This window comes from Taeniopygia guttata, chromosome 37 (genome assembly GCF_048771995.1).
Source record: "Taeniopygia guttata chromosome 37, bTaeGut7.mat, whole genome shotgun sequence".
NCBI classification, from domain to species: Eukaryota; Metazoa; Chordata; class Aves; order Passeriformes; family Estrildidae; genus Taeniopygia; species Taeniopygia guttata.
The window spans coordinates 7,162,996-7,190,646 of NC_133062.1; the positions used below are offsets into that span (position 1 = coordinate 7,162,996).

The 27,651-nt window shown below is 55.6% G+C and overlaps 1 protein-coding gene across 1 annotated transcript in view; it reads right to left on the reverse strand.

Moving 5' to 3' along the window:
* Positions 1 to 324: 324 nt before the first annotated feature.
* Positions 325 to 27,651, reverse strand: part of LOC121468898 (olfactory receptor 14J1-like) — a 38,086-nt gene continuing 10,759 nt past the window's right edge. The window contains exon 2 of the mRNA XM_072921601.1: positions 325 to 935. Within this exon, the coding sequence (XP_072777702.1) occupies positions 325 to 935 (611 nt within the window). The remainder of the gene's footprint in view (positions 936 to 27,651) is intronic.

Sequence of the window (27,651 nt, forward strand, 5' to 3'; positions counted from 1 at the left end):
CAGCACTGATCTGCCCCCAGCTCTGCACACAGACATTGCTGCTGCAGCTCCAGAGAAGGCAGCAAAAGGGCATCTCTGCAGAAAACTTTGCTGGGACATCCTTTAGTTCCTTAAAAGCCACCGAGAGTGCAGCCCCTCATTGACACAATCTGTAGCCGCAGGGAAGGTGGAGTGAAACAAAGTGAGAAATGGCACAAGGAATGACATTTTTTGAGGACAATATTAAATGTCTATTACAAAGAAAAAGAACCTCCAAAATGAAACCAAAAAGAAGTATCAAAGATGACGTTTATTGCAAGTGATTTGCAGAAATTGGCCAGCAGTTTAATGTTTCCAAAACCATCCAGTCATCAGTCTCCACACTGCAGCCTTGAGCTCCTGGTTCCTCAGGCTGTAGATGAGGGGGTTCAGGGCTGGAGGCAGCACCGAGTACAGAACTGACAGGGCCAGATCCAGGGATGGGGAGGACATCGAGGGGGGCTTCAGGTAGGCAAATATTACACTGCTGACAAACAGAGAGACCACAACCAGGTGAGGGAGGCAGGTGGAAAAGGCTTTGTGCCGTCCCTGCTCAGAGGGGATCCTCAGCACGGCCCTGAAGATCTGCACATAGGAGAAAACCATGAACACAAAACAGCCAAGTCCTAAACAGGCAGTAACTGCAATGAGCCCAAGTTCCCTGTGATAGGATTTGGAGCAGGAGAGCTTGAGGATCTGTGGGATTTCACAGAAGAACTGGCCCAGGGCATTGCCATGGCACAGGGGCAGGGAAAATGTATTGGCTGTGTTCAGCAGAGCATTGAGAAAGGCACTGGCCCAGGCAGCTGCTGCCGTGTGGGCACAAGCTCTGCTGCCCAGGAGGGTCCCGTAGTGCAGGGGTTTGCAGATGGACACGTAGCGGTCGTAGCACATGATGGTCAGCAGGAAATACTCTGCTGAGATGAAGATCAGAAGGAAAAAGAGCTGAGCAGCACATCCTGAGTAGGAGATGGTGCTGGTGTCCCAGAGCAAACTGTGCATGGCTTTGGGGACAGTGGTGCAGATGGAGCCCAGGTCGCTGAGGGCCAGGTGGAGCAGGAAGAAGAACATGGGCGTGTGCAGGTGGTGGCCGCAGGCTACGGCGCTGATGGTGAGGCTGTTGCCCAGGAGGGCAGCCAGGGAGATCCCAGGAAGAGGCAGAAGTGCAGGAGCTGCAGCTGCCGCGTGTCTGCCAGTGCCAGCAGGAGGAAGTGGCTGATGGAGCTGCTGTTGGACATTTCTGCCTCAGGAAATTATTATCTCCTGAGGAGAAAAATACAGCACTGAGTCAGGCCACACTTCCATGAGCAAAATATATTGCATATCTCATAGCAATGGAACATTTAGGGTGTCTCCTTTTAAGAACACTTCTCTACATTCCCCTCACCTGGGCTCTTGGTTTTGCAGGAATTGAGAGCAGGGCTCAGGAGGATTCCTTCTTCTTGAGCAGTGAGAGGCAACTGAGAATGCTGGGTGATCTCCAATTAAATGAACTTGGAAACACCAAAAATCTTTTCAGCTCTGCTGTTTGCAATTTGCCCATCTGAAGAACTGAGCTGAGGGAATTCCTTGTATTTGTTCACCCAACTGCAGCTGCCACAGTCAGGAGTGGTTGTGGGTGTTTGAAATCCCTGGCATTTCTAATGCACTGTTTTAGTTTAGGGCAAATTTGGGAGAAACCCTCTGAAAGGAGCCCCCAGGAAACAAACCCCCACGGCCCCTCCCCACCCACCTGGTTCAGGGAAAAATTTCCTCTGAGAGAGAAGTGGAAAAGAACCTGTTTATTCAAGGAACAAAGCACTCCCCAGCACCAAAACAATTAACAACACCAGATGACAACAAAACTCTTTCACCACTCTGAAGAGATGAACAAATCCAGAAAGTCTTTCCTGGGAGTGGTCGCCCGGGTCTGGGCACTGGGGATTGCTCTCCAGCACTGGGGATGGCTGCTGCAGATCACAAAATGCAGGCTCCTGGTGTTCCTTGGTGTTTCCCAGATCCCAGTCCAGAGCAGGTTGGATGATATTCAGAAAGAGGAAAGGAAAAAGCAACAGTCCATGGAAAGAATTGGACTGCTTAGCTAACCTAACTAGGAAGCAAAGCAAGAAAGCAGGCAAAGCAAGTAAGCCAAGCAAGCAAGCAAGCAAAGCAAAAGCCAGTCAGCCAGCCCTAGCCTTTTTTAGACAGCAGACCATGGGGGGAGGTGAACCAGATGATAACAAGGCAAAACAAACCTTCACTTTCAGAGTCAGTTCTGAAAGCACAGAACATAATATCAAACGTAAACAGGGCACACGATTGGAGATACAAACACCATAACAGTCACCCTAGGACAAGGAGTTTAGTGAGAGGCAAAGTAAGGCACAGAGGTGAAAGTAAAAGTGCAGAGTCTGGGTTACCAGAGTCTGCTGTGTTGTGGGGATCTGGGCCATGCAAAGTGATGTTTTCCTCTGTGAATGGCCGATTCCTTCTGTATCTCCTCCTGAAATTCCTGTGCACCTGGGCTGGTGCTGGAAGTGCAGCCACACAAAGTCCCCACAGAGCTGTGTGGGACCCCGTGGGAATCATTTCTTTGCTGCTTTTGATGAAAAGCTGTGACATGAACCTCAGTGTCAGGGAGGTGAGACGTTAATGCTGCTGCTGTCAGACAGTGCCCACACACCGTGTCTGGAGGCAGCTCAGGAGAAGATGAAGAAAAACCAGGATTAAAACCCATGTGCTACTGAACTCTATCAGAAACAGCTTGGAGTGAAGTCTGTGCAGTGACTGGGGAGGGCTGGATAAAGGGGCCAGCTCTGAGAAGTCTGTGGTACAGCAGCGATGTCCTAATACTGATCTTTGCACAGAGATGAAAAAGTCTCAGTTTGCATAGCCTGAATGTCTGGGTCTGGAAATTCTGCGTTGCACAAGCTGTGCTGATCTCATCTGGCTCTGAAATATCATCTCTGCACCTTAGCCAGGATCAGCATCAGAGTTCTGAAGAGATGAATAAAAATCAGTCATAACCCAGAAGCACACCTCAGCAATACACATCTCTGTCAGGTGAGGAGGCCAAAAGCTTTCGTTATTGTTCTTGGAGAATGAATTCAGCAATTTAAAAATTCCCTCTCTTGGCATTAAAATACTTTATTTTCAGCTCTGTCCCCGATTATCAATGTCAAGTGTTCCTCTGGGTGGTTGGGGGTGGGTTCTCCCCCTGCAGCTCTCTGCAGGTTGGGGCTAATTAGAGATGTTCTGTCAGGTTCAAATGTTTTGGTGCCCAAGCAGCGAGTGCAGAACAGGGATGACAAGCGCTGACATTTGCTGTGCAAGAAAGTCCAAGGGACAAATTTGTGCCAATGAACGTCACACCTTTAACTAGGAGGAACAATTTGTGTTGTGCATGTCCCAGAGTCTGGTGACAGAGGGGGCTTCCAAAGGAAATCTCGGTCCATGTAGGACCAAGGCCCCTGTGCTGAGGCTGCCTCCAGGCTGGTCCAGCCCCTCAGGGTGCCCAGGAACAGGGGCTGCCCACAGCCCAGTGCACCTCACTGGCCCTGGGGCTACCCAGGCAAGAGCCATGGATGAGGCTGTGCAGGACCACGCAGGCTCAGCCCTGCTCCAACATGGGATCCCACGGGACCGGGCACGCTGGGATTTGCCCCTGCAGCTCCCCAGTGTGTCCAGAGAGACTGCAAGGAGACAGTGACCTCTGCCAGTGGGACCCCTCTGTGCAGGTACCCCCACTCCTGGGGTGGCTGTGCCAGCTCCCCCATGAACTTCCCGCCCTGGGAACCTGGAGCAAGCGGAAAACACAACTTTGCCAATACTGCCTGTGCCTGAAGCAAATGGAAAGAGAACTGGGGTGTGAAAAATCAGGGTTGTTTATTTACAGGAGAACAGCAATGAAAACACAGAACACATTGACTTTTGTAAGAATATTTGTAATAACAACAATTTATTGAACGTATATACCTAAGAACATATCTAACAACAATATTTGAAACGTATTTACAGAAGAATAAACGAAGCCCTAAAACCTATATCCTAAAGGGAACAACAAACTCTAAAACTATGTACAAAAGGGTGCCATCTCTGTCCGGGATCTCCATCAGTCCTGGAAGAAAAGCAGGTGCCATGGTCACTCCAGTCAGGCACAGAGGGCTCTTCCGTGTGTCCCCAGGCTGGCACAGTGGGACCCTGCTGCCAGAGCTGAGGCTGGCTGGGTCTGGGGGCTGGGCCCCAGGCACTGGGATGGGGCTTGTGTGGCTGGAGCAGGGACCACCCAGCCCAGCCCCAGCCTGGCTGCAGGGAACCCACTCGTCCTGTGGGGACCACGTACCTGTCCTGCTGCTGGCACCGGTCTTCATCCCAGGACCATGGCCTCCTCTTCATCTTTCTCATCAATTTCCATGTCCTCGGTGCACTCTTCCATTTCCACGTCCATCTCCTCTTCCACATCCACCTCCATCTCTTCCTCTCCAGTATGTTCTCCATCCACTTCCATCTTCTCCTCTGTATCAATTTGTGTGTCCACCTCCATCTCTTCCTCTCTGTCTGCGACAGCCTGCAGAGGTAGCAAAACCTCAGAGTGGGGTCCCTGTCCCACCCCATCCCCCCAGAACTCCAGCCCACCCGGGCAGCTGGGGGGATCCACCTCCATGGAATGGCACCGTACCTTTCTCAGGACAAAGGTGAGCATCCTGCAGGGATGGATGACACAATCCAGGCCTTCGGCCGCTATCGAAACTGACGATGGGGGTATCCGGGGGCAGGAGCAAGAAGGGTGGCAGGAGCGGGCAGGAGCAGCGTGCAGGGTGTGCTGACCCCAGGGCCAACAGTTGTGTTGTGCTGCTTGCTGGCTGCTGGCAGTTCCAGGTGGGACATGGATTGTGACGTGACAGTTGAGCTAGAGAGCCTTTGGTTCCATGCTTAGCAACGTTCCCCCAGACCATGGTGCTCAGAGCCCTGTTCCCAAGGATGGGGCATCCACAGCCTGGGCCAGTGCCTCAGCAGCCTCAGTGGGAAAGAGCAGCTTCCTGAGATCCAACCTCAATCAGCCTCCTGCAGCTGAAAGCCATCGCCCCTTGTGCTGTTGCCACAGGCCCTGTTGAACACTCTGAACACTCTGTCCCAGCCTTTCTTGTGGGACCCTTGCAGTCCTGCATCAGGAACTGAGCGATGGAAGCTTCAGGCCCAGGTTTGCCTCTAAATGTACAAAATTATTAACAGTGGAGGGGAAGATGGTGGGACACTGGTTCTGCTCTAACTGGTGAATATTTTCTTTTTTTTTTTTTTTCTTCTTTTCTATCATGCTGATGCAGGTTGAAATGAAGCTTGGCACAATATCCATTTTCTTCTCCATTTGTGAAACACGGAACAAAGTCTGGGCAAGCTGATGTTGCAGAGGAAAATCTGCAAATGTACTGGTTATCCTGAGCCTGGAGGATGAAGTTAAAGCCAGCCAAAAGCAATTTCTGGAAAGTCAAGCCTGGTGTACATTATCTTGAGTTTGGCTATGCCAAGTTCACCTCTCACTTATAAAAAAGCAAACAAAAAACTCAAAGCAAAACAGACAAAAACCCAAACAAACAAACCCACACAAACCAATCAAACCAATGGATTAAAAAACCACAAATAAAACCAAAGGGAATGAGGAGTTAGTATTAGTTGTGAGGATATCACAGCAGGCAAATGGCTGCTTCCCACCATAAAAAGCCACAGAAAACAGCTGCTCCAAAATATACCCAACAGGAGAACCATAAAAGTGATACATAGCAACTTTGGGGGCAGCTCCCCATTAAGGTGAAGGATGAGCACACAGTGGTACAGATCCAGCATTCCCCACCCTCCAGGCTGCTCTTTGCTCCTGATGAAAGACCCTTGCAGGTCTGTGGCCCCTCTCAGTGCATTATAAATCATTCCCACAGCTCTCAGTTGAGCCACTGGCATTTCCAGAGCGAGATCCAGGCACAATCCTACTGCCTGCTGAGCCTCTCTGGGAGATCCTGAGCATCTTCCTGCCTAGAGCCACAAAAGAGCTCAGGCTCTCCCTGACTGGGTTTTCAGGGGAGGTTTCCATATCCCTGTGAGATCTGTCCAACCCTCAACACATCTGATTTTATGTAAAACGATGTGTTTGGGTTCCTTCCCTACTCCTGTGGCCAGTGCGAAGTCACCCATGTGAATGGAGGGTATTGTGAGCAGGAAAATGCATTCCTGGGTTGCTTTTTTGCTTCACTGTCACTCAGCTGAACAGGGTCCTTTTCTTAGAGGGACTTACAAGAATGGGTAGGAATTTTGGCTCTGAGAGGAGCAGAAAGCACATTTTCTGCACCACATTCCCAACAGATGCTGTTTCCCTGGCAAAACAGTGACTGTCATTCATGTTCCTGGGAAGACTGTAAAGAGCCATTCAGAGATGACAGGTCCACCTGGCCTTTGGCTTTGTGTACCTCATTTCACATGTCCAGTTTCAAGGGCCATGAAAAGAGGCCACCTTTTGCCCTGGCAGTGCTGATCCCTCCTGCTGATGCCCTCCCTCAGCGTGGGAGGAATGCAGAGCTGGTCTCAGAGAACCACAGGGCTTGAGGGTTCCTGTGTCATGTCCGTGTGTTGGTAACCATTATTGAACCACCTAGTTCTTGTCTCTTATTGATTGAACTCTGGTTGGTTTCTGGAATTGGTGAAGCATGTGGAACTGCTGGAGCCAGTAAAGGGAGACCTTTGAGCTCCTTCCAATGCTTGAAGGTGCTTGAGGAGACTTGGAGAGGGACTTCGGAAAAGAGTCTGGAGGGAGAGAACAAGGGGAAGTGGGTTCAGCCTGAGAAATGAAAGGTTTAGAAGGAGAGTGGGAAGAAATTATATTCTGTGAGGTTGGAAAGACCCTGGAACAGACTGGCCAGAGAAGCTGTGGCAGCGCAATCCCTGGAGGTGTTCCAGACCAATTGGACAGGGCTTGGAGCAACCTGGCATAGTGGAAGGCAGGGGGCATGGAATGAGATGGTCATGAGTTCCTTCCTAAGCCAAACCATGCTAGGATTCTATGAGTGGGCTGCTGAACTTGGCCAAAAGAAGAGCTACATTGCCGAGGTGAAGTGAGAAGGGGGATTAGAGCCACCTGTGTTTGCCCTTTAAATCCCTTCCAACATCAATTCTGGGCTCTGTCTCTGGGTATGGGCACAAAGGAGCCTTTGTTGTTCTTCAGTTGGGCTGAAATCTAAATCTCAGCGAGTGCAGCTCAGAGGGTGACACGTGCTGCCGCTGGGGCCACTGTGTGGACTTGTTTTCAGAAAAATGGGAGATGCAGAGGAGAGAGAGGTTCCTGGATACAGTAACTCTACCTACACCTGGAACTGAGGCATCTGCCCAGGGATTTCATATTCACCGACTGGGAAGGAAATCGAATCAGGGCTTGCTAATTTTCATGAAGTCAAACACCTGGGATTCCACTTCAGACTTGCATTTTCCTGGAAGAATTCAACACAAGCGCTGTATATTTATACACAGGCCCTGGACTTTTCTGTTGTTTGATGAGACTACAATTTGTCTTCCTCTTGTGGTTCCTGCAATCCTTCCTCTCCTGAGGTTTGCAGTTGAATTACCAACCTCTACCCCAGGAATATTCATCTGTCATATTTTGGCTATTGTTGTTCTACAAAGGAAAGCAAACAATGCGAATTTAAGCCAGGCCTCTTCCCAGGAAGATTTGATTGGAACCAAGTCCTGCCTCAAATCCAATCTCATCTCCATTGTTGTGTACGTCTATTAATTTTCCCATCATTGCTTTTCCATTTCTTATTTCTATGCAGCTCAGTCTTGAACAACATCATTCAGAACTACACAGAAGTCACATACTGCTGCTTCCCTATTCATATCTGCTTGTTACCTAATCCCACCCAGCTCTCTATTGATCATCTGCTTTTACCTGGGCTGACAGGTGTGTGTTTTAGCAGAAAATACTGCAAATCAGGGATGCAGAATTTCTCCTTGCTCTGTGAATCTGATCAGGGTCCTTCCAATGTGTCACTGAACATGTGAATTCTCCCATTCTCCCAACAACCCCCAGTGCTGGTTTTGGCTAAGATAAATCAGACAGCGCTGTTTGGAGTCACTCCCCACCTGCTTTTCCATCTCATGCAGCGGCTGGGGTAGGATGGCTGGTTGGGTTGTGCAGACATTGCACTGCACCTTCCCCTGCTGGTGCTCAGCCTGGATCAGGGCAGGTTGGATGCCACATGGGATCCATCCTTTGCCATGCCATGCGATCCTCCCTGCAGTAGGGATAACAAGGCCAGCACTGGGGAACCCCAGGTGCTGCAGCAGTGATATTTTTGGGAGAAACACGGAGCTGTGCATGGCCAGCTTGAAGTCTGCAGTGGTGTGAGCACCAGGCCTGCCATGCTGAGCCCAGGGCCACAAGCAGTGCTCACCCTGGCTGGGACACTGAGTCCCAACATGGGATCCCACGGGACCGGGCACGCTGGGATTTGCCCCTGCAGCTACCAAGTGTGTCCAGAGAGACTGCAAGGAGACAGTGACCTCTGCCAGTGGGACCCCTCTGTGCAGGTACCCCCACTCCTGGGGTGGCTGTGCCAGCTCCCCCATGAACCTCCCGCCCTGGGAACCTGGAGCAAGGGGAAAACACAACTTTGCCAATACTGCCTGTGCCTGAAGCAAATGGAAAGAGAACTGGGGTGTGAAAAATCAGGGTTGTTTATTTACAGAAGAACAGCAATGAAAACACAGAACACATTGACTTTTGTAAGAATATTTGTAATAACAACAATTTATTGAACGTATATACCTAAGAACATATCTAACAACAATATTTGAAACGTATTTAGAGAAGAAAAAATTAAGCCCTAAAACCTATATCCTAAAGGGAACAACAAACTCTAAAACTATGTACAAAAGGGTGCCATCTCTGTCCCGGATCTCCATCAGTCCTGGAAGAAAAGCAGGTGCCATGGTCACTCCAGTCAGGCACAGAGGGCTCTTCCGTGTGTCCCCAGGCCGGCACAGTGGGACCCTGCTGCCAGAGCTGAGGCTGGCTGGGTCTGGGGGCTGGGCCCCAGGCACTGGGATGGGGCTTGTGTGGCCGGAGCAGGGACCACCCAGCCCAGCCCCAGCCTGGCTGCAGGGAACCCACTCGTCCTGTGGGGACCACGTACCTGTCCTGCTGCTGGCACCGGTCTTCATCCCAGGACCATGGCCTCCTCTTCATCTTTCTCATCAATTTCCATGTCCTCGGTGCACTCTTCCATTTCCACGTCCATCTCCTCTTCCACATCCACCTCCATCTCTTCCTCTCCAGTATGTTCTCCATCCACTTCCATCTTCTCCTCTGTATCAATTTGTGTGTCCACCTCCATCTCTTCCTCTCTGTCTGCGACAGCCTGCAGAGGTAGCAAAACCTCAGAGTGGGGTCCCTGTCCCACCCCATCCCCCCAGAACTCCAGCCCACCCGGGCAGCTGAGGCGATCCACCTCTGTGGAGTGGCACCGTACCTTTCTCAGGACAAAGGTGATCATCCTGCAGGGATGGATGACACAATCCAGGCCTTCGGCAGCTATCGAAACTGACGATGGGGGTATCGGGTGCAGGAACAAGAAGGGTGGCAGGAGCGGGCAGGAGCAGCGTGCAGGGTGTGCTGACCCCAGAGCCAACAGTTGTGTTGTGCTGCTTGCTGGCTGCTGGCAATTCCAGGTGGGACATGGATTGTGACGTGACAGTTGAGCTAGAGAGCCTTTGGTTCCATGCTTAGCAACGTTCCCCCAGACCATGGTGCTCAGAGCCCTGTTCCCAAGGATGGGGCATCCACAGCCTGGGCCAGTGCCTCAGCAGCCTCAGTGGGAAAGAGCAGCTTCCTGAGATCCAACCTCAATCAGCCTCCTGCAGCTGAAAGCCATCGCCCCTTGTGCTGTTGCCATGGGCCCTGTTGAACACTCTGAACACTCTGTCCCAGCCTTTCTTGTGGGACCCTTGCAGTCCTGCATCAGGAACTGAGCGATGGAAGCTTTAGGCCCAGGTTTGCCTCTAAATGTACAAAATTAATAACAGTGGAGGGGAAGATGGTGGGACACTGGTTCTGCTCTAACTGGTGAATATTTTCTTTTTTTTTTTTTCTTCTTTTCTATCATGCTGATGCAGGTTGAAATGAAGCTTGGCACAATATCCATTTTCTTCTCCATTTGTGAAACACGGAACAAAGTCTGGGCAAGCTGATGTTGCAGAGGAAAATCTGCAAATGTACTGGTTATCCTGAGCCTGGAGGATGAAGTTAAAGCCAGCCAAAAGCAATTTCTGGAAAGTCAAGCCTGGTGTACATTTTCTTGAGTTTGGCTATGCCAAGTTCACCTCTCACTTATAAAAAAGCAAACAAAAAACTCAAAGCAAAACAGACAAAAACCCAAAAAAACAAACCCACACAAACCAATCAAACCAATGGATTAAAAAACCACAATGTCATGGTTTGATGCTGGCACAATGCCAGCGCCCCATGAAAATACAACTTACCAATCAAATGATGTGAAATGTGATCAAGAACAGAGCAAAGCAGGCCAAACTTAATAACAAAGGAAAAACTTTATTACACTACTACTACTACTACTACTATAAAGGGAAAAGAAAGGAAAGAAAAAAAAACCACACAAAATTCGAAATGAAAACCTTCCAAAACATTTCTCCTCCCTCCACCCAACTCCACCAAACCCCAGCGAGACCCATTTGGGTCCTTAATCAAGTTTTCACCCTTCGATATAATCAATACTGAGTCCATCGGGGAAGAGAGGAGTCCCCCTTGCACCACAGACCCCCAGGAAACACAGCTGCCACCTTTTGTGTTTCCAATGTCACACGTGGCACCGCCCAGACACACCGGCCAGTGTGACATTCTCCTCTCCATGTCACAGTGCTCTCACCACCGTGCATGGACAGAGACTGCTTATAGGGCCCCTTTAAGGATGCTTTGCCAAGGACCACCAGGAACAACAGTCCAGTATCGCATTTCGGGACTAGAGTCCCCCCCCATTTTCCCCTGGGGCCGAGGGTCCAAAGACAGAGATCGCCTTCTCCTCTTCTCTGAAGATGGAGGGCATCCTCACACCCTCCTCAGCTCTCTCTCTGTCCACTCCAAAACTGGTAGTTGCTGAAGAAGGTCTCTTGGCTCACCAGTGCATCCCCCTAAAATGCAGTCCCTCTTGAAAGAAAGAGTGGTTCAGTCTATGGTAAACAAGCAGAGTCCAGCCAAAAGGCACTCCATCATCTCCCCCCAACCTTCTTCTCTGAACATCTGAGGTCCCAGGCTGTCTCTCTTTCCTTCAAATTGAGGAGGAGTAATATTTCATAAAGCCTTCATTTCACAGGAAAGGGTTAAAATTCCCGGACTCCCCGGACGGCTGCAATCTCAGCCCAGGACTCTTTCTCCAGTCTCCCACGCTGGGCATCTTCCCCCCCACTTCTTTTTCTCCTCTGTCGGCAAACTCCCAGGTGTCTGCTGGCTCTCTATCTCTTTTCCCTCTAGCTTAGGGGAGGGGGAACAAAGACATCCCAGATGTTCTCCACCCTTCCGTCCGCAGGAGCTGGCCCAGCTCGGTTCCGATCCTTCACCCCCTGGCCTACCTCTGCAGGCCGCATGGCTCCCCTCCCCCAGCCAGCCCGGGCTGGGGAGAGGTCCGTACCTTGCGATGACCGGAACCAAAGGAGAGTGAGTCCTCCTGGGAATTCCGCTTTTAACCCCTCTGTGTTCTCAGAGGCGTGTCCACCTTCAATTGGTCACCCCAAGTGTCAGTATCCAAACCTGACCCCTGACTGGACTGACCTCTTCCTTCCAAAAAAAAAATTCTCTTCCCATGTCAAACCATGACAGGGGGAGAAATCAAACTGTTTATTAATGGAAGGGAAAGGGAAGGGATGAGATGGGGGCCAAAAAAAGGGAATGGGCAGCGTTTGAGGGCTGGAGGGAGGGAGCTGTCAACAGGGAGGGGGAAGGCAGCAGCTATGGGAGCTTGCAGCAGGCACAGCTGTGGCCAGCATCAGGTGTGCCTGGGGCTCCAGTGACATTGAGTCCTGCTGCTCTCTTCACTGTCTCCTGGTACTCTGCTTGGGACCCTGGTTCTCTGAATACAGCAGATGACCTTAGTTCTGCACATCTTTGTCCAAAAATTTCCTGAATTTCCAGGTTAGTGGAGGATGGGCTGTCATCTTCGCTCATGGCTTGAAGGGCTGGAAGACAGATAAACAACCACAGTGAGAGACCAGGGGCTGTGTGACATCACAGAGATCTGTGTAAATTTACAGGGGCTGTGTGACATCACAGATACTGTGTGACATCATAGAGAGCTGTGTGACATCACGGGTCCTGAGTGACATCACAGAGAGCTGTGTGACATCACAGATCCTGTGTGACATCACAGATCCTGTGTGACATTACAGATACTTTGTGACATCAGAGAGAGCTCTGTGACATCACAAAAAGCCGTGTGACCTCATAGGGTCAGTGTGACATCACAGTGATGTCTGTGTGACGTCACAGAGATGTCAGTGTGACATCACAGAGAGCTGTGTGACATCACAGATGTGTCCGTGTGATGTCACAGAGAGCTGTGTGACATCACAGAGATGTCTGTGTGACATCACAGAGAGCTGTGTGGCATCACAGAGATGTCCATGTGACATCACAGAGGTTTCTGTGTGACATCACAAAAAGGTGTGTGACCTCACAGGGTCAGTGTGACATCACAGAGATGTCCGTGTGACATCACAGAGAGCTGTGTTACATCACAGAGATGTCTATGTGACATCAGAGAGCTGTGTTACATCACAGAGATGTCCATGTGACATCACAGAGAGCTGTGTTACATCACAGAGATGGCTGTGTGACATCACAGAGATGTCCGTGTGACATCACAGAGGGCTGTATGATCTTGCACCTTCTGGAAGATGGAGTGTTGCCCACTCTGTATTGCCCGGAGCACATGCAATGTTTGAAGTGCCAGCTCTGACATGGCACTACTGACATCCTCTGTCGGGCATTCAAGGGCTGCAAGAGAGAGGAACAGAGCCACGGTCAGATCCCGACTCTGCGGGGAGCCGAGGGGAGCCCCCCCTGCCAGGGCCATCCCAGCCGGCTCTTGCCATGGCCGGGAGGGATAAGGGACCAAGGGGATCAGCCCGAAGCTGCTGGCCACGCATCCCCCACGTGTCCCTGAAATCTCTGTGTGCTCTACCTAGGAGAGCAGAGCTCTCCGCAGCCGGGGCAGGGCTCGCAGCTCGCCCCAGCAGCCCCCGCTGGCAGCCCACTGCCCTGTCTCACCATTGAGGATCAGCTGGAGCTTTTCCTGCTGTCCCCTCAAGGTCCTCCCGGCCATCCCTGGGAACACAGAGCCTGTCAGGCCCAGCGGCACAGCTCCCTGCCAGCGGCACTGCCAGCCCTGTGCCCACACGCCCTCCTGGCCCGGCTCGTGGCTCACCCATGAACCTGACAGCGCCTCTCGCAGGGGCTCCTGTGGGCTCTGCAGGTAGGGCAGGGCCCGGCGCAGGTGCTCGGCCACGCTGCTGCTGTCCTCTGCCAGCTGCAGAGAGCGGCAGGAGGGAAGGGTTGGCCCCGCAGCCCCGCCGGGCCGGGGCTCCATGGGCACCCGGCTCGGGCCGCAGGAGCCTGGAGCAGAGCCTGCGCGGCCTCGGGCTGCAGCAGCGGGCAGGGGCACAGCTGCCAGCCCGCACACCGAGCACCGCGCTCAGGGGGCTTCTCCAGGCTGGGGCTGCGGCTTCCCGGCCCTCCTTACCAGGCACTCGGTGAACTTCCACAGCTTCTGGTTCTTCAGCAGCTTTTCAAGATCCCTCCTCTTCAGGAGCTCAGCCGCACAAAGCAGCATTTCCTGAGAAGCCTGGAGAGCAGCAGAGACGCGGAGATGGCCCCACAGCCCAGGGCGCAGGACCCGTCCCTGTGCCAGGGCCTGGAGGAGGCTGCAGCCTGCGAGGTGCCAGGGCAGGAGGCAGCCCAGCCCCTGCCAGGGGAACAGCAGCAGCTGCCGAGTCCTCACCTCTGCCACTCGCTGGTTCTCATCATGGCAGTGGAAGGAGAGTGGCAGCAGGCTCTGGTGCACGTGTGTCTTCAGAGACTCTTTTTCATTGTCCTGTGGAAAAGTCATCAATGTTCAGAAGAGCAGTATGGAGAGCGGCTGCACCTGGCTATTGTCCTGTATGAAGGGAAGAAAAAAAGACCTCAGCATCGGCTGCACGGAGCTCAGCTTGGTGCAGGCCTTCAAATCTGCAGGGCATAAAGTGTCTGGGCAGCAGCCAGTGGCCGTGGCTGGGGGCTGTGAGCCTTACGTGGTCAAGGAATGGCAGGAGCGCCTCAACCAGCTGCAGTGCGATGGGGCTGGCTATCAGCATGTCCTTGTCCAAGATGATAAAGTTGAGGAGCATGGCTGTCATGCTAACTATCTCTCCATCTGCATCCCACAGGAGCTCCACAAGACTTTCAGTCAGGCTCAACATTTTTTCTCTCTGTGAGGAACACAAGTTTGTGAAATGCCATCCTGCTGCTGCAGGGCCTAGAGGCCAAAGGGCTGTTCCAAAGCACTTGGGCAGCTGAAGCGGGAGGCAGGAGAGCTGGGAGCAGCTGGCCCAGCGCCCAAAGCCCAGCCAAGCCCAAGTGACTGCATTCCTGAGTGCAGCCTCTGCCCTGCCCCCTTCTCACCATTGAGGGATCCTTGATGAGCTCCAGAAGGGCCCTGAGCGCCAGGTGACGCCTCTCCTTGCACTCGCTCCTCAGGTGCCTTGACAAGATTTGCAGGACTCTGTCAGCACCGCGTTCACTCAATTCCAGGCACTTGAGGACCTGAAAGGCACAGGGCAGTGACAGGGGAGCGGCCGGCAGGAGCCCAGAACCGCACAGGGCCGGGCCCAGGCAGCAGCACGGGGCGCGGGCTCCGTCCCAGGCACTGCGGCCAAGAGAGGGCAGAGAGCCGGGAGGCAGCTGAGCGAGGCAGCGCTGGCCTTCAGGCTCACCTCCACAAGGAACGCCAGGGAGGGCAGCTCCCAGCGTGGCTCCTGTGTGCTGAGCAGCTGGAGCAGGTAGCGAGCGATCCGAGAGCACAAGGGGATGGAGACACAGGACATCTCCCTGGCAGGAGACAAAGTAAGCAAGACTGTGGGCCAGGGGGACAAACCTCTCCCAGGACTGACTCACAGAGGTCTGGTCTTTCCCCAGCATCCTGCAAGGGCCCCTGGGCTATTTAGGAGGCGGCTCCTTGTGGGCACCCTCCTCTCCCAGCCTTTTTCAGTCTGCTTGGCTGTCCCTCGGTGACAAGGCCCTCTGGCCCATGACCACAGGGACTGTGTGGGGCACCCCAGGCACAGAGCACAAGTGTCAGAGGCAGCAGTGTGAAGGGGGTCTCACCTGGCCAGCAGACCCACAGCATAGTGGTGGGTGTCAGCACAGAGCAGCGTGTCCCAGCCACACTTGCGTTCCATTGCCACCACCACATCCTCGTGCTGCACTTGGCAGAGCAGGGACTTCAGGGTCCGCACTGCAAACCTGTGTGCAGAGCAAAGCCCAGGTCACACTGGGAGCACTGGCTCCTGCCCAGGGATGTGGCAAGGACAGGAGGACTGGGATGGAGCACCTGCTGGGGCTGGTGGCAAGGCCATATTGCTGCTGACATCCCTTCCAGAAGGTATCGACCTCCTCTGGCATATCCAGAGTGCTGAAGGGCAATTGGAAGAGCAGATGCACAAACAGGCAGGGGAAATACACGGTCACCATCTGTGGGACACAGGGCAGCTGGAGGATCTTCCACATCACCACAGTTGCCTGCAAAGGACAAAGCCCCTCGAGACAGCGCTCAGTGCCGAGGTGTCCGTGTGGCAGGGCCCGAGCACGGGAGGGAGAGGCCCGGAGAGACGCAGGGGGAGCACCGAAGGGGGAGCACCGGGCCTGGTGGCCCTGAAGCTGCCCCGAGGCCAGGTTTCAGCCCAGCACCTGAGGCAGGGAGACGCTGTGGGGGAGGGAGGATGGAGAGCTGCTGGAGGGGTGGCCTTGGGGCCAGCAAAGGCAGAAACTCACAGCCAGGGCAAGGACAGCCGTGTGGTCCCCATCGGAGGTGCACGTGCTGTGCTCTGGCCAGCTCCCCAGCACATCGAGGAGTTGAAGCATGGCCGGCTCTGCAGTCCTGGGTGAGCACATGATGCTCTTCCACATGGCCAAAGCAGCTCTGTGGGGTCAGAGCTCTGTCTCAGAGGAGTCTGGGACACAGCAGCGTGGCCTGGGTGGCAGCGGGGAGCTGAGCTGCTCTGCCAGCCCTGCCTCTGCCCACTGCCCCTCACTGGCAGCACGCAGGCAGCCCAGCCCTGTGGGGACTGGCCCCTGAGGGGCAGGGGGGAAGCATGGCAGCACGCTGGGGGGCTGGCAGGGGCCAGGGCTGGCAAAGGGAGCAGCCAGAGGGCCCTGGAATTCTCTGTTGGTCAGACACCTGGGACAGGCTGTACAGGGTGAAGGGCTGCTGAGCCTTGTGGACACGTGGGCCCCGTACCTGTCACACACTGGGGCCACACGCAGGAGAGCCATCACCACCTCAGAGGGCTGTGCCTCTGTCAGATCCAGAAGGGGCCGGTACAGATTGTACTCAGGAAACTCATTGGCCACGAGGATGTACCTCACCATGGCAGGCAGCTGGAGAAAGCAGGGGAGACTTGGAAAGCTGCCAGAGGAAGGAATGTGCCCAGCTGCCCCAGAGAAGTGCTTCCCTTGCCACCACACTGCCATGGCCTCAAAGGCTTCCAGGGAGCAGCAGGCGTGGCTTCGGAGGCCACACAATTGCTGGAGGATCAAACCCTGGCCACAGGCTGCTCACTTGTTTTGGGCTGGAAGGACCCTCCTCCACAAGCATATCCAGCAGGGCAGCACTTGGTCTTGGTTTTGAAGATGGGAGAGTACGCTCTGACCACAGTGCCCACGACGCTGCTCTCTTCCTCCCGAATCCTCTTCATGAGTTTGCAAACCATCTGTAGCAGAAGGGCAAGAAGCCCGGGATGTTGCATGGAGTGTTCCGAGCACAGTGCTGGGCTGAGCAGTGCCAGCAGGCCCAGCCCAGGTGGGGATGGCTGCAGGTACCTGCGCTGTTCTGCGGAAGCGGCCACGGGTGCGTTCCTGCTCTCGTGTGCGCTGCACGGCTGCACCTGGCAAAGAGCGAGCGCAGCCCGAGCTGAGGGGCTGCGGGAGAGGCCGGAGAACACAGCCCAGCCCTGCGCTGCCCAGGCAGGGACAGCCCCGCGCCGCCCCAGGGCATGGAGCACGGCTGTGGGGTGTCTGCCCGGCCCCTATTCCATCCTGTCCATGGGCATGGCCCCAGGGGATGGGATGGGATGGGATGGGATGGGATGGGATGGGATGGGATGGGATGGGATGGGATGGGATGGGATGGGATGGGATGGGATGGGATGGGATGGGATGGGATGGGATGGGATGGGATGGGATGGGATGGGATGGGATGGGATGGGATGGGATGGGATGGGATGGGATGGGGCCAAGCTGTCTGCAGGCACCAGCCCTGTGGCCCAGCTCTGCCACTCACCCTTCTGTGGTGGCTGGAACTGCTCCACCTCTTCAGGCTGCTGTGCTGGGGCAGCTCCAGGGCCTTCTTCCTCCTCCTTCCCCCAGGCCAGCTTGGGCACGCTCGCAGGTCTGTGCTCTACGTCACTGCCTGGATTCATGGCTACTTGCAGAAGGTGAAAAGGAAAAGGTCCGAGTCAGCAACTGCTGCAGTCGTGCCTTGAGGGCACCTGCAAGAGTGAAGTCTTGGCAAGGCTACAGGACAGCAAATCCTGCACTCTGGTCTTGGGGGCTCCAGCCACAAGGACAGGAGACTCCTGTCAAGGATGGTGCAAAGCAAATGCCACAATCTGCCCTCGAGGGCAGCTGCAAAAGAGATGCCTCGGGAAGGCCAGAGGTCACCAAGTGCTCTGGTCTGGCCATGAGGTCACCTGCAGGAGTAATACCTCGGTAAAGCTCCGGGTCAGCAAGGAACGAGTGGCTGTGCGAGGGCTCCTCAAGCACTGCTCTCTCCGTCCTGTCCTGTCACGTGCACAGAGCACTGTGGAGTGGCCTTGTTACTGCCAACACCTATGCCACACCATGTCACAAAGGCCCCTTGGATACCCTGTCCCGTTCCATGCCACGGTGACCATGCTGCACCGTGTCACAAAGGGCCCTTGGATACCCTGTCCCGTTCCATTCCACGGTGACCATGCTGCACCATGTCACAAAGGGCCCTTGGATACCCTGTCCCGTTCCATTCCACGGTGACCATGGTGCACCGTGTCACAAAGGGCCCTTGCATGCACTGCCACCTGCCCTGGGGCCACCCCCAGCCCCCCAGAGTGGCCCATGTTGGAAGGAATGCCTTGCCCCAGGTGTGTCAGACAGCCCAACAGGATCTTTAGGAACGGCTCAGACCATCAGCAAACGCTGCCCTGCTCTGCGGGCTCAGAGCAGCAGGAGCCCCCAGGGCTGCCGACGCAGCCACGGCAGGAAGGGCACGGGGCCCTGCACAGAAGCTGGCACGGCCTCCTCGGGACACGTCCCACATGGTGGCCATCCTAAGCACGGCCGTGTGACACAGACCAGGAACGTGTGGGCCAGGGCAGGAATGCTGCTCTGACCCTGGGGCCCGGGGAGCGCTGCTAAACGGTTCTTGGAATATGTAAATTAGCTTGGGAAAAAAGTTTTCTTTGCATAAGGGACTATGAATATGCAACAGGCTGGTGTAAGGGAAAAGGTATTCGAGGGGTATCTCCGGAGATAACCGAGTGCTCTCGGCTCAGTGCCGAGATGCACCCGGCCCTAACAACCTTTGCTCTCTGGCCCTTGTCTCCTCTTGTCCTGCATTAAACTCTTTAAATTTTCACAGGGGAGTGAAGGTGTTTTTCACAGCCCCGAGCAGAGAGCTCTGCCCGGCGGCTCCCGGGAAAGGCGGCGGCGCTCGGCACGGCCCCGGCCCGCCCGGCCCGCGGGAATTCCCCGGCCCGGGACAAAATGCTGCCCCGAAGGAGCGCTCGGAACGCCCCTGCGGCTCCTCCCTGCCCCGCAGTGCCGCAGCTGCCCCGCTGTGGCAGGCGCGGCTCTGGAGCAGGGGGGCTCTGCGGGACCCCCGGGCTGTGCCCCCTCCCGGGCCGTGCCCGCCCCGGGGCTGATGCTCGGCCCGGGCTCTCTCGCTGTCCCGGCCCCGCAGGGTCCCGCCGTGAGCGGCACCGCCCGCCCGGCGCCGCAGGGCCCGAGCCCTGCCCGGCCAAGGCTCCGTGTCCATGGCCGGGCCCTGCCGGGGCTGCGGCCCCTGCCCGGCCCGGCACAGCCCGCAGCGCCCGGCGCAGCTCCCTCCGGCCGGGCACTGCGGCTCCCGGCGAGGCGGAATGTTCAGCGCACGGCATCTCTGCCAGCTCTGCTCACATGGGCAAAACCAGCTGCTGCTGAGGCAATCCGAGCTCCCACCAAAGCCTTCCACCCAAAATGCTGCCTTCAGCTCCGACACACCGCTAAGGAATCCAAGAGCAAACGGAAAGCTGATTAGAGAATCTTGCACAATCACATCCAAGAACATTTTGTTATAAAATCACAAATATTAACAGAAGCTGAGAAAGTCAACAATGTTAGAAAACAAGCTTCCAATAATGGGACTCAAAGAGCTAAGGGCATGCCTTTGAGTGGAATGAGCCCTCTCTTTTTGACATGTCAGCAATGCCATGGAATTTCCCAAACCAGGGAAATAGGGAGGCCTGGCAGCAGCAGCTTCACACACAGCAATGACACAGAACAGGGCAGGGCAAGAGGCTGACAAAACTCTAACTGCTACTTGCAATGAAGTACCTTTGTTTCCAGTTCTAATCCAGCCACTATTAATATAGAGTCCAAAAGACTAAAAATACTAGTAATAATAATAACAACTGTACCATTAATAGCAAAAAATGGAGATAATAGAAATAATAAGAATTAATAGTGGTAATGAAAACCCTGCCATACTTATAGCAGGTTTGCATGGACAGGTTTTGGTAAGAGAGGGGCTCTAGGAGCACCTTCTGTGAGAGCAGCTGCTCCTCCATGTTCCACAGAGTCAATTCCAGCCAGCTCCAGGACAGACCGGCTGCTGTCCAAGGCTGGCCCAGTTAGAAATGGCGGTAACACCTTTGGGATAAGAGATTTAAGAAAATGGGTGGTCCTGGAGCTGTGACTGTGAGCAGGGAGGAGCAGGGTGAGGACATGTGAGAGGAGCAGCTCTGCACACCCCCAGGGCAGGGCAGGGCAGGGCAGGAGGGGCAGGAGCTGCTCCAGCTGCTGGAGCTGATTGCCCTGAGATTCCCTGGTCAGTCCCTGGTGAGGCAGCTGGGCCCTGCAGCCCATGGAGGGCACGGAGGGCAGAGATGCACCTGCAGCGCCTGCAGGAGCCCGTGCCGGAGCAGGGGGATGCCTGAGCGGAGGCTGCGACCCCGTGAGAAACCTGTGCTGGAGCAGGGAGCTGGCAGGGACCTGCAAACCCCTGGAGAGGAGCCCACGCTGGAGCAGGGCCCTGCCAGGACCTGTGAGCCCATGGAGGAGCGAGCCACGCTGCAGCAGTTTGTGGAGAACTGCTGTCCGTGGGATGAACTCACCGTGGAGAAGTTCATGGAGAAGTGTCTCCAGGAGGGACCCCTGGCACAGCAGGGAATGACTCCTCTCCCCGAGCAGCAGGAGAAACAACAGGGGATGAACTGACCTGAGCCCCCATTCCCTGTCTCCCTGCACCCACTGGGGGGGAGGTAGAGCTGGGAAGGAGGGAGGGAAGGGCAGAAGGTGTTTTTAAAGCTATGTTTTACTTCTCACTGTCCTGCCCTGATCCAGATAGCAATAAATTCCATTAATATCTCCAATTTTGAAAATGTTTTGCCCATGATGGCATTTGCTGAGTGATCTGTCCCAGTCCTTAGCTCAACCCATGAAGCCTTCATTCTGTTTCCTCTCTCCTGTCCATCTCTGGAGGGGAGTCAGAGAGCAGCTTTGGTGGGTGCCTGACATCCAGCCCGGGTGAACAGACAACACTTCCTTTCCTTCATTCATTCTTTCTTCCCAGAGGTCACCGTGAAAGGGTTGAGTGGGGCTTGGATAGAGGGAGTGAAGGTGGTGGGGAGTGGTGGGGACAGGAGCCACAGGGATGTGGGACAGGCACCAGAGGGGCCTGGGCAGCTGTCAGGGGGCACAGCCTGAACCCCTGGCCCAGCAGCAGGGGACAGGGGGCACAGCCTGTCCCCCTGGCCCAGCAGCAGGGGACAGGGGGCACGGCCTGTCCCCCTGGCCCAGCAGCAGCCCCGTGCCCTGCCCAAGGTGCCCCAGAGGCAGGGGGAGACCCCAGTCCCGGGGCAGCGTTTCTGCCCCGTCCCCTGTCCAGCCCAGCCTGCCCCGTGTGCGCAGTGACCGCTGGCACGGGCTGCACTGGACACTGTGACCTGCTGGGGACACTGAGAGCTGCCCCGCTGTGACACTGCCCTTGGGATTTCACAGGCACCAAACAAACCCCAGCCAGCACCGCCCCTTGTCATGTCCCAGGCACCAGAGCACATCCCAGCCCCGCTCCTGGTGATGTCCCAGGCACCAGAGCACATCCCAGCCCCACTCCTGGTGATGTCCCAGGCACCAGAGCACATCCCAGCCCCGCTCCTGGTGATGTCCCAGGCACCAGAGCACATCCCAGCCCCACTCCTGGTGATGTCCCATGTACCAGGACACATCCCAGCCCCACTCCTGGTGATGTCCCAGGCACCAGGGAACATCCCAGCCCCGCTCCTGGTGATGTCCCAGGCACCAGGGCACATCCCAGCCCCGCTCCTGGTGATGTCCCAGGCACCAGGGAACATCCCAGCCCCGCTCCTGGTGATGTCCCAGGCACCAGGGCACATCCCAGCCCCGCTCCTGGTGATGTCCCAGGCACCAGGGAACATCCCAGCCCTGCTCCTGGTGATGTCCCACGCCCTACGAGTGTCCCAGGTGTGGGAAGAGCTCATCACACAGCTCAGCCTTGACCCAAACCAGCAGAGGCACCACGAAGGGCGGCCCTGCGAGTGCCCCAGTGTGGGAAGAGCTCCATGCGCTGCTCCAGCTCCATCCCCCACGGGAGGATCCATGCTGGATGATCCCCAGTGAGCCCGGTGGGCAGACCCCCGGTGACCCGTGGTGCTGCTGATCCATGCTGGGAACCTGGCTGGGGGCTCCACATCCTCCTGCCCCCCCTGGCCTGGATTTTCTTTTCATTTCTCTTTGCTCTTTCAAAACTCTAAAAAGCAGGTAAAAATAAAGATGTTGAGCTAAGACAAGGATGGGGACATGGGGGTGGTTCTTGCAGGGGATGTGGGGGATGCTGGGTTTGAGGGACTTGAGGGTTCCTGGAAGGGACCTGGGAGTTGCTCAGGGCTTTGGGCACCCCAGGCTGAGCGGCTCCAGTTGGACTGGGAGACCCTGGTGGAGGTTCTGGGCAGCTGGTCAAGGACCCCCTGCCCTGGAACTGTCCCCATGTGTCCCCATCCCATAGCCCGGTCCCCCTGCAGTGGCTGCCCCATTCCTTACTCCCCTTCCATAGTCCCCTTGCCCCTGCCTGTTCCCATGTCCCCCTTATCCCGTTCCCATCCTGCTCCCGTCCCAATCCGGACCCCATTCTTGATCCCTGTACCGTATTCCCTGTCCCTGTCCCCATTCCCAGTCCTATTCCCTGTCCCCATTCCTGGTCCCTGTCCCCATTCCCTGTCTCTGTCACCACTCCCAGTCCCTGTCTCCATTCCCATTCCCCATTCCCTGTCCCCATTCCCATTCCCTGTCCCCATTCCCAGTGAGACATTAATTTGGAAGAATTAAGAATTTTAGGAAGTTAAGATGATAGTTAAATTAGATGTTGCTGACTTAGTGGAAGTAGATAAATAGGCTTTGTTCATAGTTAACAGTAGCTGGATCTTAGATAAGATATCCAGGATCTATTAACTCATTGCTTCTCAGCTTTATGTTTGGGTAGCTGTGCTTATCATGAGAAACAGAATGTGACAAAGAGATTTCAGGGACACAAAAACAGTTGCAGACTTCCCCTACTTTAGGAATCCATTAAGCACAGGAAAACGGCAAGGATTCATTTGTCACATGTGCATGGGAAAGGCAGAAAGGTCAGAACGAGGAAGACTTATTTTACTTCTTCATTTTGGAGACCCCTCCCCAAAATGGACCCCTGACTCATTTCAGGGAACAGAACTACACATGCTTAATAGCCTTTCTGCCAATTAGCATATGAAGCGGAGCAGAGGAAGTGACAGGGATATGAATATGCATTCATATTTTGTGTATTCAAGACTTCTGTAAATAAAAAAGCTTTGTAATACCTGTGATTTTTGCAGTGTGCATTAGGGAATTATCCCATGTACTGACTGGCTGTCTCAATAAACATACATTTTCTGACTTTAAGCTCTTAGAGAGTTTTTGTCCGTCTCAGTTGGATATCGATATTGGATCGATATTCATATTTTAGTAAATCATTGTCTTAAAGAAGTCCTAGTATGTGTATTAACATGTATTTTCTTAATATTCTAGTAATTATTCTTGCATTGCTTCAAGATAAACTGATATGATTCAAAGAATATCCACTGAGGTACACACAGAACATGGATTTATCATAAAAAATTGCAGTTGCAAAGTTTTTTCACTGAAATTTTGCCACTTGTTCCTCAGCAGCTGATGTCAGCGCTCCCCGGGCCCCAGGGTCAGAGCAGCATTCCTGCCCTGGCCCACACGTTCCTGGTCTGTGTCACACGGCCGTGCTTAGGATGGCCACCATGTGGGACGTGTCCCGAGGAGGCCGTGCCAGCTTCTGTGCAGGGCCCCGTGCCCTTCCCGCCGCGGCTGCGTCGGCAGCCCTGGGGGCTCCTGCTGCTCTGAGCCCGCAGAGCAGGGCAGCGTTTGCTGATGGTCTGAGCCGTTCCTAAAGATCCTGTTGGGCTGTCTGACACACCTGGGGCAAGGCATTCCTTCCAACCTGGGCCACTCTGGGGGGCTGGGGGTGGCCCCAGGGCAGGTGGCAGTGCATGCAAGGGCCCTTTGTGACACGGTGCAGCATGGTCACCGTGGAATGGAACGGGACAGGGTATCCAAGGGCCCTTTGTGACACGGTGCAGCATGGTCACCGTGGAATGGAACGGGACAGGGTATCCAAGGGCCCTTTGTGACATGGTGCAGCATGGTCACCGTGGACTGGAATGGGACAGGGTATCCAAGGGCCCTTTGTGACATGCTGTGGCATAGGTGTTGGCAGTAACAAGGCCACTCCACAGTGTTCGGTGCACGCGACGAGACAGGAAGGATAGAGCGGTGCTGTGAGGAGCCCTCGCACAGCCACTCATTCCTTGCTGACCCGGAGCTTTCCCGAGGTATTACTCCTGCAGGTGACCTTGTGGCCAGACCAGAACAACTGGTGACCTCTGGCCTTCCCGAGGCATCTCTTCTGCAGCTGCCCTCGAGGGCAGACCGTGGCATTTGCTTTGCACTGTCCTTGACAGGAGTCTCCTGTCCTTGTGGCTGGAGCCCCCAAGACCAGAGTGCAGGACTTGCTGTTCTGTAGCCTTGCCAAGACTTCACTCTTGCAGGTGCCCTCAAGGCACGACTGCAGCACTTGCTGACTCAGACCTTTTCCTTTTCACCTTCTGCAAGTAGCCATGAATCCAGGCAGTGACGTAGAGCACAGACCTGTGAGTGTGCCCAAGGTGGCCTGGGGGAAGGAGGAGGAAGAAGGCCCTGGAGCTGCCCCAGCACAGCAGCCTGAAGAGGTGGAGCAGTTCCAGCCACCACAGAAGGGTGAGTGGCAGAGCTGGGCCACAGGGCTGGTGCCTGCAGACAGCTTGGCCCCATCCCATCCCATCCCATCCCATCCCATCCCATCCCATCCCATCCCATCCCATCCCATCCCATCCCATCCCATCCCATCCCATCCCATCCCATCCCATCCCATCCCATCCCATCCCATCCCATCCCATCCCATCCCATCCCATCCCATCCCATCCCATCCCATCCCATCCCATCCCATCCCATCCCATCCCATCCCATCCCATCCCATCCCATCCCATCCCATCCCATCCCATCCCATCCCATCCCATCCCATCCCATCCCATCCCCTGGGGCCATGCCCATGGACAGGATGGAATAGGGGCCGGGCAGACACCCCACAGCCGTGCTCCATGCCCTGGGGCGGCGCGGGGCTGTCCCTGCCTGGGCAGCGCAGGGCTGGGCTGTGTTCTCCGGCCTCTCCCGCAGCCCCTCAGCTCGGGCTGCGCTCGCTCTTTGCCAGGTGCAGCCGTGCAGCGCACACGAGAGCAGGAACGCACCCGTGGCCGCTTCCGCAGAACAGCGCAGGTACCTGCAGCCATCCCCACCTGGGCTGGGCCTGCTGGCACTGCTCAGCCCAGCACTGTGCTCGGAACACTCCATGCAACATCCCGGGCTTCTTGCCCTTCTGCTACAGATGGTTTGCAAATTCATGAAGAGGATTCGGGAGGAAGAGAGCAGCGTCGTGGGCACTGTGGTCAGAGCGTACTCTCCCATCTTCAAAACCAAGACCAGTGCTGCCCTGCTGGATATGCTTGTGGAGGAGGGTCCTTCCAGCCCAAAGCAAGTGAGCAGCCTGTGGCCTGACTTTTCTCCTCCCAGCAATTGCTTGGCCTCTGAAACCACGCCTGCTGCTCCCTGGAAGCCTTTGAGGCCATGGCAGTGTGGTGGCAAGGGAAGCACTTCTCTGGGGCAGCTGGGCACATTCCTTCCTCTGGCAGCTTTCCAAGTCTCCCCTGCTTTCTCCAGCTGCCTGCCATGGTGAGGTACATCCTCGTGGCCAATGAGTTTCCTGAGTACAATCTGTACCGGCCCCTTCTGGATCTGACAGAGGCACAGCCCTCTGAGGTGGTGATGGCTCTCCTGCGTGTGGCCCCAGTGTGTGACAGGTACGGGGCCCACGTGTCCACAAGGCTCAGCAGCCCTTCACCCTGTACAGCCTGTCCCAGGTGTCTGACCAACAGAGAATTCCAGGGCCCTCTGGCTGCTCCCTTTGCCAGCCCTGGCCCCTGCCAGCCCCCCAGCGTGCTGCCATGCTTCCCCCCTGCCCCTCAGGGGCCAGTCCCCACAGGGCTGGGCTGCCTGCGTGCTGCCAGTGAGGGGCAGTGGGCAGAGGCAGGGCTGGCAGAGCAGCTCAGCTCCCCGCTGCCACCCAGGCCACGCTGCTGTGTCCCAGACTCCTCTGAGACAGAGCTCTGACCCCACAGAGCTGCTTTGGCCATGTGGAAGAGCATCATGTGCTCACCCAGGACTGCAGAGCCGGCCATGCTTCAACTCCTCGATGTGCTGGGGAGCTGGCCAGAGCACAGCACGTGCACCTCCAATGGGGACCACACGGCTGTCCTTGCCCTGGCTGTGAGTTTCTGCCTTTGCTGGCCCCAAGGCCACCCCTCCAGCAGCTCTCCATCCTCCCTCCCCCACAGCGTCTCCCTGCCTCAGGTGCTGGGCTGAAACCTGGCCTCGGGACAGCTTCAGGGCCACCAGGCCCGGTGCTCCCCCTGCGTCTCTCCGGGCCTCTCCCTCCCGTGCTTGGGCCCTGCCACACGGACACCTCGGCACTGAGCGCTGTCTCGAGGGGCTTTGTCCTTTGCAGGCAACTGTGGTGATGTGGAAGATCCTCCAGCTGCCCTGTGTCCCACAGATGGTGACCGTGTATTTCCCCTGCCTCTTTGTCCATCTGCTCTTCCAAGTGTTCTTCAGCACTCTGGATATGCCAGAGGAGGTCGATACCTTCTGGAAGGGATGTCAGCAGCAACACGGCCTTGCCACCAACCCCAGCAGGTGCTCCATGCCTGTCCTCCTGTCTTTGCCAAATCCCTGGGCAGGAGCCAGTGCTCCCAGTGTGACCTGGGCTTTGCTCTGCACACAGGTTTGCAGTGCAGACCCTGAAGTCCCTGCTCTGCCAAGTGCAGCACAAGGATGTGGTGGTAGCAATGGAACGCAAGTGTGGCTGGGACACGCTGCTGTGTGCTGACACCCACCACTGTGCCGTGGGTCTGCTGGCCAGGTGAGACCCCCTTCACACTGCTGCCTCTGACACTTGTGCTCTGTGCCTGGGGTGCCCCACACAGTCCCTGTGGTCATGGGCCAGAGTGCCTTGTCACCAAGGGACAGCCAAGCAGACTGAAAAAGGCTGGGAGAGGAGGGTGCCCACAAGGAGCCGCCTCCCAAATAGCCCAGGGGACCTTGCAGGATGCTGGGGAAAGACCAGACCTCTGTGAGTCAGTCCTGGGAGAGGTTTGTCCCCCTGGCCCACAGTCTTGCTTACTTTGTCTCCTGCCAGGGAGATGTCCTGTGTCTCCATCCCCTTGTGCTCTCGGATCGCTCGCTACCTGCTCCGGCTGCTCAGCACACAGGAGCCATGCTGGGAGCTGCCCTCCCTGGCGTTCCTTGTGGAGGTGAGCCTGAAGGCCAGCGCTGCCTCACTCAGCTGCCTCCCGGCTCTCTGCCCTCTCTTGGCCGCAGTGCCTGGGACGGTGCCCACGCCCCGTGCTGCTGCCTGGGCCCGGCCCTGTGCGGTTCTGGGCTCCTGCCGGCCGGTCCCCTGTCACTGC